This window comes from Somniosus microcephalus, chromosome 4, assembly GCF_052327205.1.
Source record: "Somniosus microcephalus isolate GS21.2 chromosome 4, FLI_Smic_1.0, whole genome shotgun sequence".
Classification (NCBI taxonomy): Eukaryota; Metazoa; Chordata; class Chondrichthyes; order Squaliformes; family Somniosidae; genus Somniosus; species Somniosus microcephalus.
Genome location: NC_140990.1, coordinates 290,013,285 through 290,028,234, shown reverse-complemented (window position 1 = coordinate 290,028,234; position 14,950 = coordinate 290,013,285). Strand labels below are relative to the sequence as shown.

General features: G+C 46.6%; 1 protein-coding gene across 1 annotated transcript in view; it reads left to right on the top strand.

The window, feature by feature from the left end:
• LOC147120541 (lactase/phlorizin hydrolase-like) overlaps window positions 1-14,950 on the top strand; it is a 164,240-nt gene that overhangs the window by 50,971 nt on the left and 98,319 nt on the right. Inside the window, exons 3-4 of the mRNA XM_085984232.1 lie at window positions 12,394-12,450; window positions 13,208-13,279. Coding sequence (XP_085840358.1) covers window positions 12,394-12,450; window positions 13,208-13,279 — 129 coding nt within the window. The remainder of the gene's footprint in view (window positions 1-12,393; window positions 12,451-13,207; window positions 13,280-14,950) is intronic.

The following is a 14,950-nucleotide window of genomic DNA, read 5'->3' as shown; positions in this document are numbered from 1 at the left end:
CAACCCCCTCATCTCTGGAATCAACCGAGTGAACCTTCTCTGAACCGCCTCGAGAGCAAGTATATCTTTTCTTAAATATGGAAACCAAAACTGCACGCAGTATTCCAGGTGTGGCCTCACCAATACCCTGTATAACTGCAGCAAGACTTCCCTGTTTTTATACTCCATCCCCCTTGCAATAAAAGCCAAGATTCCATTGGCCTTCCTGATCACCTGCTGCACCTGCATACTAACTTTTTGTGTTTCATGCACCAGGACCCCCAGATCCCTTTGTACTGTAGCACTTTGCAGTTTCTCTCCATTTAGATAATAAATTGCTCTTTGATTTTTTCTGCCAAAGTGCATAACCTCACACTTTCCAACATTATATTGCATCTGCCAAATCTCTGCCCACTCACTTAGCCTGTCTATGTCCTTTTGCAGGTTTTTTATGTCCTCCTTACTCACTGCTTTCCCTCCCATCTTTGTATCGTCGGCAAACTTGGATATGTTGCACTCAGTCCCTTCCTCCAAATTATTAATATAGATTGTAAAGAGTTGGGGTCCCAGCACTGACCCCTGTGGAACACCACTAGTTACTGATTATCAGCCCGAGAACGAACCATTTATCCCAACTCTTTGTTTTCTGTTAGATAGCCAATCTTCCACCCATGCCAGTATATTACACCCAATCCCATGATTTTTTATCTTGATCAGTAATCTTTTATGTGGAACCTTGTCAAATGCCTTTTGGAAGTCCAAATACACTACATCCACTGGTTCCCCTTTATCCACCCTATATGTTACATCCTCAAAGAATTCGAGCAAATTTGTCAAACATGACTTCCCCTTCGTAAAACCATGCTGACTCTGTCCTATTAAATTATATTTATCCAAATGCTCTGTTACTGTTTCCTTAATAATGGACTCCAACATTTTGCCAACCACAGATGTTAGGCTAACTGGTCTATAGTTTCCAGCTTTTTGTCTACTTCCCTTCTTAAATAAGGGTGTTACATTAGCAGTTTTCCAATCTGCCGGGACCTTTCCTGAGTCCAGGGAGTTCTGGAAAATGATCACCAATGCACCCACAATCCCTACCGCCACTTCTCTCAAGACCCTAGGATGTAGGCCATCAGGTCCGGGGGATTTATCCGCCTTAAGTCCCATTATTTTACTGAGTACCATCTCCTTAGTGATTTTAATTGTGTTTAGCTCCTCACCCCCCCCCCCCCCCATGCCCCCTGTTTGTCCAGTGTTGGGATATTTTTAGTGTCCTCTACTGTAAAGACTGATACAAAATATTTGTTCAGCGTCTTTGCCATCTCCATGTTCCCCACCACTAGTTTCCCAGTCCCATCCTCTAAAGGACCAACGTTCACTTTAGCCACCCTTTTTCTTTTTATATAGCTGTAGAAACTCTTGCTATCTGTTTTTATATTTTTTGCTAGTTTACTTTCATAATCTATCTTCCCTTTCTTAATTAATCTTTTAGTTATTGTTTGCTGGCTTTTAAATGCTTCCCAATCTTCTATCCTCCCACTAGATTTGGCTACTTTATATGCCCTTGTTTTCAGTCGAATACTATCCTTTATTACTTTACTAAGCCACGGATGGCTGTCTTTTCTTTTACTCCCCTTTTTCCTCAGTGGAATATATTTATCTTGAAAGATGTGAAATATCTCCTTGAATGTAGACCACTGCTCTTGTACCGTCTTGCACTTTAATCTGTTTTCCCAGTCCACTTTAGTCAATTCTACTCTCATACCTTCATAGTCTCCTTTATTTAAGCTCAGTACGCTGGTTTGAGATCCAACTCTCTCACCCTCAAACTGAATTTGGAATTCAACCATATTATGGTCACTCATTCCAAGGGGATCCTTTACTAGGACATTTTTTATTAATCCTGTCTCATTGCACAGGACCAGATCTAAGATTGCCTGCCCCCTGGTTGGTTCAGTTACATACTGCTCAAGGAACCCATCCCTAATACACTCTATGAACTCTTCCTCAATGCTGCCATGCCCAATTTGATTAGTCCAGTCAATATGAAAGTTAAAATCCCCCATGATTATAGCTGTTCCCTTATTACAAGCCCCAACTATTTCCTGATTTATACTCCGACCAACAGAGTTGCAACTGTTAGGAGGCCTATAGACTACGCCCACAAGTGACTTTTTCCCCTTATTATTCCTTATCTCCACCCAAACTGTTTCACTATCCTGATCCTTTGACCCAATATCATTTCTGACTATTGCAGTGATTCCATCCTTGATTAACATAGCAACCCCACCTCCCTTTCCTTCCTGTCTGTCCTTCCTAATTGTCAAATACCCTTGTATGTTTAGTTCCCAGTCATGATTATCTTGCAGCCATGTTTCCGTAATGGCCACCAGATCATACCCATGTGTAGTTATTCGTACCGTCAACTTGTCAATTTTGTTACGAATGCTGCGTGCATTCAGATAAAGTACTTTCACATATGTTTTCTGACAATTTATTCCTGCTTTTACCCCTTTTACTACTTTACCTTTATCATTATACATTCTGTCCCTTCCTGACACACTCTGGTTTTTAATTCCCCCACTGCTACCTTGCTCTATTGCCTTCTCCGCTGTCATTTTTATTTTTCGCTCTCTTAAAACCTCCCCCCCACTAATTAGTTTAAAGCCCTCTCTACAGCCCTAGTTATTCGATTCGCCAGGATTCTAGTCCCAGCACTGGCCAAGTGAAGCCCGTCCCAACGGAACAGCTCTCTCCTGTCCCAGTACTGATACCAGTGTCCCAGGAAGCAAAACCCATTTCTCCCACACCAGTCTTTGAGCCACGCATTTAACTCTTTAATTTTATTTACCCTAGCCAAATTTGCACGTGGCTTAGGTAGTAATCCAGAGATTATTACCCTTGTGGTTCTGCTTTTTAATTTGGCCCCTAGCTGCTCAAACTCCCTCAGCAGAACCTCCTTCCTTGTCCTATCTATGTCGTTGGTACCAACATGGACCATGACAACTGGATCCTCCCCCTCCCACTCCAAGTTTCTCTCCAGCCCAGAGGAGATGTCCTTAACCCTGGCACCGGGCAGGCAACACAGCCTTCGGGACTCTCGCTCTCGGCTGCAAAGAACTCTATCTATCCCCCTAACGATACTATCCCCTACCACTACAACATTTCTTTTAACTCCCCCCACTTGAATGGCCCCCCGCTCTACGGTGCTGTGGCCAGGTTGCTCATCCTCCCCGCAGTCCCTGTTCCCATCCTCACAGGGAGTAAGAGCCTCAAACCTGTTGGACAAGAGCAATGGCTGCAGCTCCTCCAACACTACCTCCTGGATCCCCGTACCTGCCTCACTTCTAGTCACACCATCCTGACCCTGGCCACGGACTATATCTGAATTAATTAATCTAATTGGTGGGACTACCTCCTGATACACAGAGTCCAGGTAACTCTCTCCCTCCCTGATGTGTCTCAATGTTTGAAGCTCGGACTCCAGCTCTTCAACACGGAGCCGGAATTCCTCGAGCAGCCAACACTTACTCCAAATGTGATCACCGTGAGCATCAATGGTGTCCACCAGCTCCCACATATTGCAGCAGCAACACATCACCTGGTCTCCCATTCTATGTAATTAATTAAATTTATTAATATTATTTTTAAATACCCTCTGCCCCGATTCTAGATGATGAATATCGCACCTTAGAAACTATAAACCAGAGTTTAAGCTTAAAAAAGAGAGAAATACTTACCAACCAATCACTTACCCGCTTTCTGGTGATGTCACACTTGGATTACTTTTTACCTCTCTCCTTCCCTCTGAGTTCCGAGTTCGGAGACTGGTAGGCCTTACCTGGTCTCTGGGGCCTTTTATAGCCCCGCTCTGCCGCTCGAGATTCCCGCCGACGCTCTGAGGCCTTACCTGGTTGAGACTGAAGACACGGAATCGGAGACTTTGTATGTTGGAATGGTGCAAAATGACTTAAAACAGGGTAAAGATATGGAAAAGGAAGTACATTCCGTAGGACTAAAGACTGAAGTTTGGATAGCCCCCTTGCTGGTAAATGGCACCATTGTTCCCTTCAAGCTAGATACAGGTGCTGAGGCAAACCTCATAATCTGGAGTGATGCACGGAATCTCAAAGTGAGACCAAAAATACTGAACAAGACAGTGGCTTTGAAGGTGTACAATGGACAAAGTATTGAAACAAAAGGAACGTGTAGGCTGAATGTTAAGGTAAAAAATCGCATTCACCCATTGACGTTTGTTATAGTGCCTGAAGGACATGAGTCACTGTTGGGGGATAAGATATGTGTGGATTTGGGCTTGGTAAAACGCCCATATGGCCTCAAACTAAATAAAGACAAATGTCAGTTCAGCGTCAATGAAATCACATTCCTCGGGGACAAGATTTCTGCCGAAGGGATTCAGCCAGACAAGTCAAAGGTAAAGGCCATACATGACATGGAAAAACCAAAGGACAAGAAAGGGGTTCAGCGGGCCCTTGGCATGGTTAATTACCTAGGGAAATTCATTCCAAATCTGGCAGTGAAAACCGCTCACTTGAGAAAACTGCCGCACCAAGAGACAGAGTTCCAATGGGGAGATGAACACGAGAATGAATGGAAGGGGCTGCTACACATTCTAGCAAGTGAACCCATACTGAAGTTCTTCTGCCCTGAAAAGAGGACAAAAGTGTCCACAGATGCCTCTAAGGATGGATTAGGGGCTGTCCTTCTACAGGAAGATGAAGGAGAATGGCGACCAGTGGCATGTGCGTCACGCTCCATGACGGCTACAGAGTGCCGGTATGCACAAATAGAGAAGGAGTGCCTGGGCTTGGCATTTGGGTGTGAAAAATGTCATACCTACATCTATGGACTTCCCAAGGTTATCCTAGAAACTGACCATAAGCCACTGCTAGGGATCGCAAAAAAGAATCTGTGTGACATGTCATCACGGATACAGCGCCTAATGATGAGACTACAATGTTATGATTTTGAGCTCACATATGTGCCAGGGACACAAATGTTCATAGCAGATACACTATCCAGGGCTGCGCCTCGTGCCACACAAAACAGTGAAACAGAAGAGGATGTGGCCCTTCATGTGGATATGGTCTATGCAGCATTGCCCGCCTCACAGGGACAACTATCAAAGATAGCCACAGAGACATCAAAGGACCCTGTTCTGAGGAAAGTGATGAGAAATCTTCACGAGGGTTGGAAGAAAGGGTCATGTAAACAATATCATCATATTCAGTCTGAGCTTTCTGTGGTCAATGGACTACTGCTTAAGTGTGACAGGATTGTAGTGCCCATCTCTATGCGATGAGAAATGCTTCACAGGATACATGAAGGGCACCTGGGTGTGGAAAAGTCAAAAAGGAGAGCACGTGAGGCACTCTACTGGCCAAACATGATCTCTGATATTGACCAGATGACCAGTGAGTGTGCTACATGTCAGGAGTATCACTACAAGCAAACAAAAGAGCCCCTCATTACCACAGAGCTCCCATCACAACCTTGGGAAAAGGTAGGAACTGATATTTTTCACTATGAAGGAAAAGACTATTTGTTAGTTATTGATTATTACTCTAATTATCCTGAGATTGCTCTCCTACCCAGCACCATGTCAAGAGCTGTGATAACTCACCTGAAGTCAATCTTTTCCAGGCAGGGCATCCCTCTAACTCTGGTCTCTGATAATGGCTTTCCCTATGCCAGTCATGAGTTTCAGTCGTTTGCTACAGAGTATGAGTTTAAGCATGTAACCTCCAGCCCGCTCTACCCTCAAGCCAATGGAAAAGCGGAGAAGGGGGTACAGATTGTGAAAAGACTATTTAAAAAAGCAGCACACAGCAACACTGACCCATATCTGGCCATGATGTCGTACAGGGCGGCCCCGCTGGAAAGTGGCAAGTCTCCAGCCGAGCTCTTACTGGGCTGCAAAATCCGTACTCGACTTCCCAGGCATGTCACACCTGATCACAGAGATGAGGTATGGGCAGACAAGGCCCGGAAACTTCAGCGGAAACAAAAAACGCTCCATGACCGCACAGCCACTGCACTAGTGCCTCTACAGGAGAAGGATGTAGTTCGCATTGAAGGGCCTGGGTCATGGAATCAAAGAGCCACCGTTCTACAACAGGTCGCCCCCAGGTCATACAGTGTCATGACAGAAAATGGCAATGTGTATCGCAGAAACAGGAGGCACCTACTGAAAACCACGGAGACCTGTCAGCCGCAGGAGGACAGAGAGGATGAGCTGATGATGGAAATCCGACAGAGTGACGAGGAGACGAGGGCAATGCCACAAAGTGATGAAGTACACAGGGGTGACAATGAGACAAGTGATCCGTGTGGTACAGACATGAACTTAATGGACACAACTGGGTTGGCCCAGCAAATACCCGCTCAGCTATGCAGGTCACAGCGCACCAGAAAGCCTGTCGTTAGACTCGACCTGTAGACAAGGGAAAGACTGTAAACAGCTAATGGACTTCTGGGTGTGGGTAGTGTTTATATGTACCGGCAGCTATTGCAAGGTATAGTTACACTGACAGTTTTTACATGTTGTTAATAGTAATTAATAGTAGTCACACTGACTGTTTTTATATGTTGTTAATATGTGTTCTATGTGTTATGTTATGTTATGGTGTTTACTGTTTATGTCATCGTTGAGGGGGAAAGATGTACAGATAACTGTAGCTGTAGTAAAGACAGCTGCTTTATGGTAGCTGTAGTAAAGACAGCTGCTTGACGGCAGTCGTATAAATAGGAAGCCATCTTGGCCATGCGGCACTACCACACGAGCTGGCACTGACTCAAGACCTAATAAAGAGTACTCAACGATATCTACTCGTAAGCCTCTTAATGCTAAGATATAAGATAACATTACAGTGACTAAAGTAGTGGACAGGGGAATGTCTATGGACGTTATTTATATGGACTTCCAGAAGGCATTTGATAAAGTCGCTCATAAGAGACGGTTAACCAAGGTAGAAGCTCATGGAATTGAGGACAAATTATTGACCTGGTTAGGAAATTGGCTGAGCGGCAGGAGACAGGCAGTAGGGATAATGGATAGGTACTCAAATTGGCAGGATGTGACTAGTGGTGTCCCGCAGGGATCTGTTTTGGGGCCTCAACTATTCACAGTATTTATTAACGCCTTAGATGATGGCGTAGAAAGTCATATATCCAAATGTCGGTCTGAGCGCTGAGCAGACCCGACACGCAGTGGCGGTGGAGCCAATTTAAATGATTAGTGGCGTGTTTACAGCCACTTAACAATGGTTTTAAAGTGACCTTTTGAATTTGACAGCTCGCCCATGGGTTTCACGCTGTTGCGAGACCACGTCTGTGAAGCTAAGGTGGGAGGTCAGTGGCGATTGAATCAGCTGATGAGTTGACAGCTTCAAATGTCAAATAAAGGCTGACGTAAGAAAACTACTTGGCACTTGGTGTAAGCGTTAAACAAAGCTTTAATCAACTGTTTTACAACATGGAGGTCTAGTTGTGTCCTTCACTAGTTCCTGTTAAGAATGTTCTGCGCAAGCTGGGCCCATGCCCGAGTATTTATACTCTCCCTGGACAGCGCCACCCGCAGGCCGCTCAGTATTATTTCATAAGTCTTTCTTTCATGAATGACTGATTCATGTCAAAGGCCTTACAGAGATATCTTCCCTCAGCCACAAGCTCTTCCTCACTGCATTTCCACAATAGATTCACTATGCTGCAAGTCTTTATACAAGCCTCCATTCAGTCTAACCTCATTACTTCTCTCACCATTGACAGATCGCTTCTGTCATCTCTACTTCACCTGCCATCTATTCCATCAGCATGGATGCCCTTTATAGAAACATAGAAACATAGAAGATAGGAGCAGGAGTAGGCCATTCGGCCCTTCGAGCCTGCTCCGCCATTCAATGAGATCATGGCTGATCATCCAAATTCAATACCCTGTCCCTGCCTTCTCCCCATATCCCTTGATCCCTTTAGCCTCAAGAAATATATCCAACTCTTTCTTGAATATATTTAATGAACTGGCCTCCACCGCCCTCTGTGGCAGAGAATTCCACAGGTTCACCACTCTCTGGGTGAAGAAGTTCCTCCTCATTTCAGTCCTAAATGACTTACCCCTTATCCTTAGACTATGACCCCTGGTTCTGGACTCCCCGGCCATCCGAAACATCCTTCCTGCATCTAGTCTGTCCAGACCTGACAGAATTTTATAGGTTTCGATGAGATCCCCTCTCAATCTTCTAAACTCCAGTGAGTATAAGCCCAATCGACACAATCTCTCCTCATACGTCATTCCTGCCATCCCAGGTATCAGCCTGGTGAATCTTCACTGCACTCCCTCCATGGCAAGAACGTCCTTCCTCAGGTAAGGTGACCAAAACTGCACACAATACTCAAGGTGCGGTCTCACCAAGGCCCTGTACAACTGTAGCAAGACATCCTTGTTCCTGTACTCGAACCCTCTTGCTACGAAGGCCAACATACCATTTGCCTTCTTAACCGCCTGCTGCACCTGCATGCTTACCTTCAGCGACTGGTGCACAATAACACCCAGGTCTCTTTGCACTTCCCCTTCTCCCAATCTATTGCCATTCAAATAATAACCTGCCTTCCTGTTTTTGCCACCAAAGTGGATAACCTCACATTTATCCACATTATATTGCATTTGCCATGTTTCTGCCCAATCACCCAACCTGTCCAAATCGTACTGGAGTTTCACAACATCCTCCTCACAGCTTATCCTCCCACCCAGCTTTGTGTTGTCTGCAAATTTGGAGATATTACATCCAATTCCCTCGTCCAGATCATTAATATATATTGTGAACAGCTGGGGTCCTAGGACCGATCCTTGCGGTACCCCACTAGTCACTGCCTGCCACTCGGAAAACGACCCGTTTATTCCAACTCTTTGCTTTCTGTCCGCCAACCAGTTCTCTATCCAAGTCAATAACTTGCCCCCAATCCCATGTGCCTTAATTTTGCACGCTAATCTCTTATGTGGGACCTTATCGAAAGCCTTCTGAAAGTCCAAATACACCACATCCACTGGTTCTCCCTTATCTATTTTACCAGTTACATCCTCAAAAAATTCCAGTAGATTAGTCAAGCATGATTTACCTTTTGTAAATCCATGTTGACTTTGTCCGATCCTGTCACTGCTTTCCAAGTGCTCTGCTATTACATCTTTTATAATAGACTCCAACATTTTCCCCACTACCGATGTCAGGCTTACTGGTCTATAATTCCCCGCTTTTTCTCTACCACCTTTTTTGAATAGTGGGGTAACATTAGCTACCCTCCAATCCATGGGTACTGTTCCAGAGTCTATCGAGTTCTGCAAGATGACCACAATGCATCTACTATCTCTAGGGCCACTTCCTTAATTACCCTGGGATGTAGACCATCAGGCCCTGGGGATTTATCGGCCTTCAGTCCCATCAATTTTCCTAACGCCATTCCCCTACAAATACTGATTTCTTTCAGTTCCTCCCTTTCATCAGACCCTATGTTCCCCGACATCTCTGGGTGGTTATTTGTGTCCTCCTTTGTGAAGACAGAACCAAAGTATGTATTTAGTTGGTCAGCCATTTCCTTGTTCCCCATTATAAATTCCCCTGATTCTGACTGTAAGGGACCTACGCTTGACTTCACCAATCTTTTTCTCTTCACATATCTATAAAAGCTTTTACAGTCAGTTTTTATGTTGCTTGCAAGCTTACTCTCATATTCTAGTTTCCCTTTCTTAATTAATCCCTTTGTCCTCCTTTGTTGAATCCTAAACTGCTCCCAATCCTCAGGATTATTGCTTTTTCTGGCCAATTTATATGTCCTCTCCTTGGATCTTATGCTATCCCTAATTTCCCTTGTTAGCCACGGTTGAGTCACCTTTTTGGTTTTATTTTTATGCCAAACTGGGATGAACAAATTCTGTAGCTCATCCATTCGGTCTTTGAATGTTTGCCATTGCCTATCCACTGTCAACCCTTTGAGTGCCATTCCCCAATCAATCCTACCCAACTCGCTCCTCAGACCATCGTAGTTTCCTTTATTTAAATTGAGGACCCTTGTCTCTGAGTCAACTACTTCATTCTCCATCTTAATGAAGAATTCCATCATATTATGATCGCTCCGACCCAAGGGGCCTCATACAACAAGATTGCTAATTAATCCTTTCTCGTTACATAATACCCAGTCTAAGATGGCCTGATCTCTGGTTGGTTCCTCGACATATTGGTCCAGGAAACCATCCCATAAACACTCCAGGAATTCCTCCTCCACAGTATTGTTACTAATTTGGTTGGCCCAATCTATATGTAGATTAAAGTCACCCATGATGACTGCTGTGCCCTTATTGCACGCTTCTTTAATTTCCCTTTTAATGCCATCCCCAACCTCCGCCTTACTGTTTGGAGGTCTATATACCACTCCCACTAATATTTTTTTCCCCTTAGTATTTCTCAATTCTACCCATACAGATTCCATGTCATCAGAGCTAATATCCTTCATTACAATTGTATTAATCCCTTCTTTAACCAGTAATGCTACCCCACCTCCCTTTCCTTTTTGCCTATCTTTTCTGAATATCGAATACCCCTGGATGTTGAGTTCCCAGTCTTGGCCATCCTTGAGCTACGTTTCCGTAATCCCAACCAAATCATATCCGTTTACCTCTATTTGCGCAGCCAATTCATCCACCTTATTACAAATGCTCCTCGCATTAAGACACAAAGCCTTCAGGCTTGTTTTTTTAACGCTCTTAGACCTATTAGAATTATTATTTACTGTGGCCACGTTTGATTTAAACCGTTGATTTCTCTGACTGCCACTTTTGTTTTTCTCCTTCCTATCTTTTGATTTTATCCCTGTTTTCCTTTCCTCTGTCTCCATGCTCAGGTTCCCAACTCCCTGCCATTTTAGTTTAAACCCCCCCGAACAGCACTAGCAAACACTCCCCCTAGGACATCGGTCCCGGCCCTGCCCAGGTGCAAACCGTCCCGTTTGTACTGGTCCCACCTCTCCCAGAACCGGTTCCAATGTCCAAGGAATTTGAATCCCTCCTCCTTGCACCATTCCTCTAGCCACGTATTAATTTGAAATATCCTCCTATTTCTACTCTGACTAGCACGTGGCACTGGTAGCAATCCTGAGATTACTACCTTTGAGGTCCTATTTTTTAATTTACCTCCTAACTCCCTATATTCTGCTTTTAGGACCTCATCCCGTTTTTTACCTATATCGTTGGTGCCTATGTGCACCACGACAACTGGCTGTTCACCCTCCCCCTCCAAAATGTTCTGCAGCCGCTCTGAGACGTCCTTGACCCTTGCACCAGGGAGGCAACACACCATCCTGGAGTCTCGCTTGCAGCCGCAAAAACGCCTATCTATTCCCCTTACAATTGAGTCCCCTATCACTATAGCTCTTCCACTCTTTTTCCTCCCAGCCTGTGCAGCAGAGCCACCCATGGTGCCAGGAAGTTGGCTGCTGCTGCCTTCCCCTGATGCGTCATCCCCCCCAACAGTATTCAAAGTGGTATATCTGTTGGAGAGGGGGATGGCCGCAGGGGATTCCTGCACTACCTGCCTGCGCCTCTTACTCTGCCTGCTGGTCCCCCATTCCCTTCCTGCCTGTACACCCTTTACCCGCGGTGTGACCAACTCGCTATATGTGATATTCACGACGTCCACAGAATCCGACCACGATCAGCCCCAACACCAGCATCCCCAGGCACACCAGCAGCACCAACAACAACACCAACCTTCTCCGCAATCAACTGATGCTGCACAGGACAGAGGGCATCAGCACCTGACCATATTGCTGCCCGGGAGGCCAGGGATGGCCTCAGCATAGCCAGATTCACTTCACTTGACGCTGTACACCCTGGCTTCCACATGATGTGCCAGGTTGGCACCACCCCACACCAACACCATAAAGCATCCCTACAGTGCCCAAGCCATTCCTTTCACACATCACCATTGCAGGGGCTACCGTTATGTCTCACCATTCACTGCAACTCACTAAGCCACTTCCAAAGGTGCACACAAATCTGTCCAAGAACGAATGGCCTACTCCTGCTCCTATCTTCTATGTTTCTATGTTTGGCTTATGTTGGCTGAAAAAACCAGCGCAACCTAGCGGAAACACCTGCCCTACATCTGGAAAATCTTCAAGTAGGGTGGTGGCGAGGGGAAAGTCTATAATAGAATAATCATACATGGACTATGGATGATGCAGGCTTGTTCAGCCAAGTGACCTTTGCTTGCTCTGGACTTTATTATGATGTTTCATTATAAGCATTTAGAAGAAGATTTAAACCATTTATTTTGGAACTGCAGAAAGCATTTTACAAGTTGGATAGAGTTACCTATTTTATAAAATACTGCTTTCTAATTACAGGGAATGGTGGACTTGATTGCTGTAACTGTTCCATATGATTGTGTACCAAATCATAAGGTGAGACTTAGTGTTATACTGTACTAAACCTTAATTCATGGTTAGACTTGGCCATTTAATTACAGGTGCACTAGCCTTCTAGGGTAAACCTTATTTAATGAGAATATATTTATATTTACAAATACTTGGATGGTCACGAGGATATAAATCATGATTGAAATTGATAATAAGAGCTACGCATTTGATTGAAGAACTAGGCATTGCACGTGGTGTTAGTGGAGGAGACTGAGAGTAGACGGTAAATTTTATACATAGTTATAATATGAGAATTATTTTGACTGAGAACACTTCCTTTTACCTTTTTTCCCCGAATGTCATGCTTCCTCCTTTGGTTAAATATGTAGGGTGCTCCGTACCATAGGCGGTCACGGCAGTCCACCAACCCAATTCGCTGACTGTGTGCTTCTGTGCTTGGCATTGACCCTGGTAGTTTTTCTTTCCTTCAACATGCAGTTCTCCACTCTCTCAATCCTCTGACAGCGACCTAGCCAAGGACTGGTGAAATTTATGTAAATGGAAAAGTTCCAAAATCAATTGAGAATTAGATGTCAGATTGTAATCTTGAGAGTTTAGAGTTGGAAAGTCTGTCACAAAAACTACAGAACCACTTGAATTTTTATTGCTGTTGCTCTATAGCCATGCAGCCCAAAATTGTTAGAGCATTTTCAGTGTACAGATCACACAAACAGTTAACATCTGGTAATTTTGTATTGGATCTCTGGGCCCTGTAACTGATTAGTAATCTTTGTTCTTTCAGACTGACACTTTAGGAAATGAAATCTCAAAAGCAAATGAAGATACCTTACAGGAAAAACTGACAAGAATCAAGGTACAGTTAAAATAAAATATTGTTGAGATACCGCGGCAAACGTGGGAGTCGAGACCAGAGCTATTGAAAACACAACTGCTTTATTCCAACCACATGACAAACAGGAACTAGAAAAGCCCGCGCATCCACTTAAATACTTCCCAGACAGGAAGTGCTCCCGGCAGCCTGTCCCTGTGGGAAACAAGTTGCTGGAGGAAAGGGCCCCCGGCTGGGGGCTTCTGCTTAGACTGTCTGTGCCGCCGTGAGTGGATTATGTCCAGTGGTGGCGTGTCGCCACAGAGCTCCCCCCAGAATCCGCTTAGGAGGAGTGGACGAGTCGTGACGGTGGTCTAATGGTTCTGCCGCAGCGGCTCTGAGTGGTCGCTGGTCTGGTTGGTTGGGTCGGGCGGTTCGCCGCCGGCTGTGCTGGCTTGCCGGGGGGATGGCCTCTAGTTGGAGGCTGGGCCACGGGGACCTGTTCCCCTGGTTCTGTGTGTGCTGGTTTGAGCCGGTCGATGGAGACTGTCTCGACCCTGTCACCGAGTCGCAGCTTGAAGACCTTGTCCCCGGTTTGTAGTACCTCGTACGGACCGTCGTACGGGGGTCGCAGGGGCCCGCGGTGCGCGTCGTGTCGCACGAAGACGAAGCGCGCCTGCTGTAAATTTGGCGGGACGTGAGGTGCGAGTTCGCCGTGTCGGTTGACCGGAAGTGGGGCGAACTGCTGAGCGGAAGAGAAAGAGTCGAGCCGCTGCTGTTCGGCCGACCAAGGCTTGGTAGGCTCCGGGAGGAATTCACCTGGGACGCGCAGCGGTTGTCCGTAGACTAACTCCGCTGCCGAGGACTGGAGGTCTTCCTTGACCGCGGTGCGTAGGCCGAGTAGCACCCACGGTAGGCGGTCAGTCCAGGTACTGTCCTGCAGGCCGGCGCGGAGTGAGGCCTTGAGTGACCTGTGGAAGCGTTCACAAAGTCCGTTGGCATGCGGGTGGTACGCCGTGGTGCGGTGGAGCGTCACCCCGAGGTTGCGTGCTGTGGCCGTCCAGAGTTCGGAGGTGAACTGGGCGCCTCTGTCGGCCGGTACGCCGAGCCTCGCAACCCAGGTGTTAACGAACGCCCTGGCGATGTCGGCTGTGGTGGTGGAGGTCAGCGGCACTGCCTCAGGCCAGCGTGTGTAGCGGTCGACCATCGTGAGGAGATAAGTTTGGCCTTGCGATGGCGGCAGGGGACCGACGATGTCGACGTGTACGTGGTCGAAGCGGCGGCTGGGTACCTCGAAGTCTCCCAGGGGTGCTTTGGTGTGCAGCTGTACCTTAGCCCGTTGGCAGGCGAGGCAGGAGGTGGCCCAAGTCCGAACATCTCTGCTGAGGCCGCGCCAGACGAAGCGCTTGGAGAGGAGTTTGACGGATGCGCGGGAACCCGGGTGAGAGAGCCCGTGGAGCGCGTCGAAGACGCGGCGGCGCCAGGTCTCAGGGACGACCGGCCTGGGTTGGCCGAGTGAGACGTCGCACGTGACTGCCGTGGCTTCGGGCCCGTGCGCGACCTTGGCTAGGCGTAGCCCTGGCAGGCTGGTAGCCGCCGAGAGGAGGTCTGGGTCCGTGAGCTGGGCCGCTGCTAGTTGTGCGTAGTCGACCGCGAGGTGATTCGCACAGACGGTGGGACGGGAAAGGCAGTCGGCGACCACGTTGTCTCTACCGG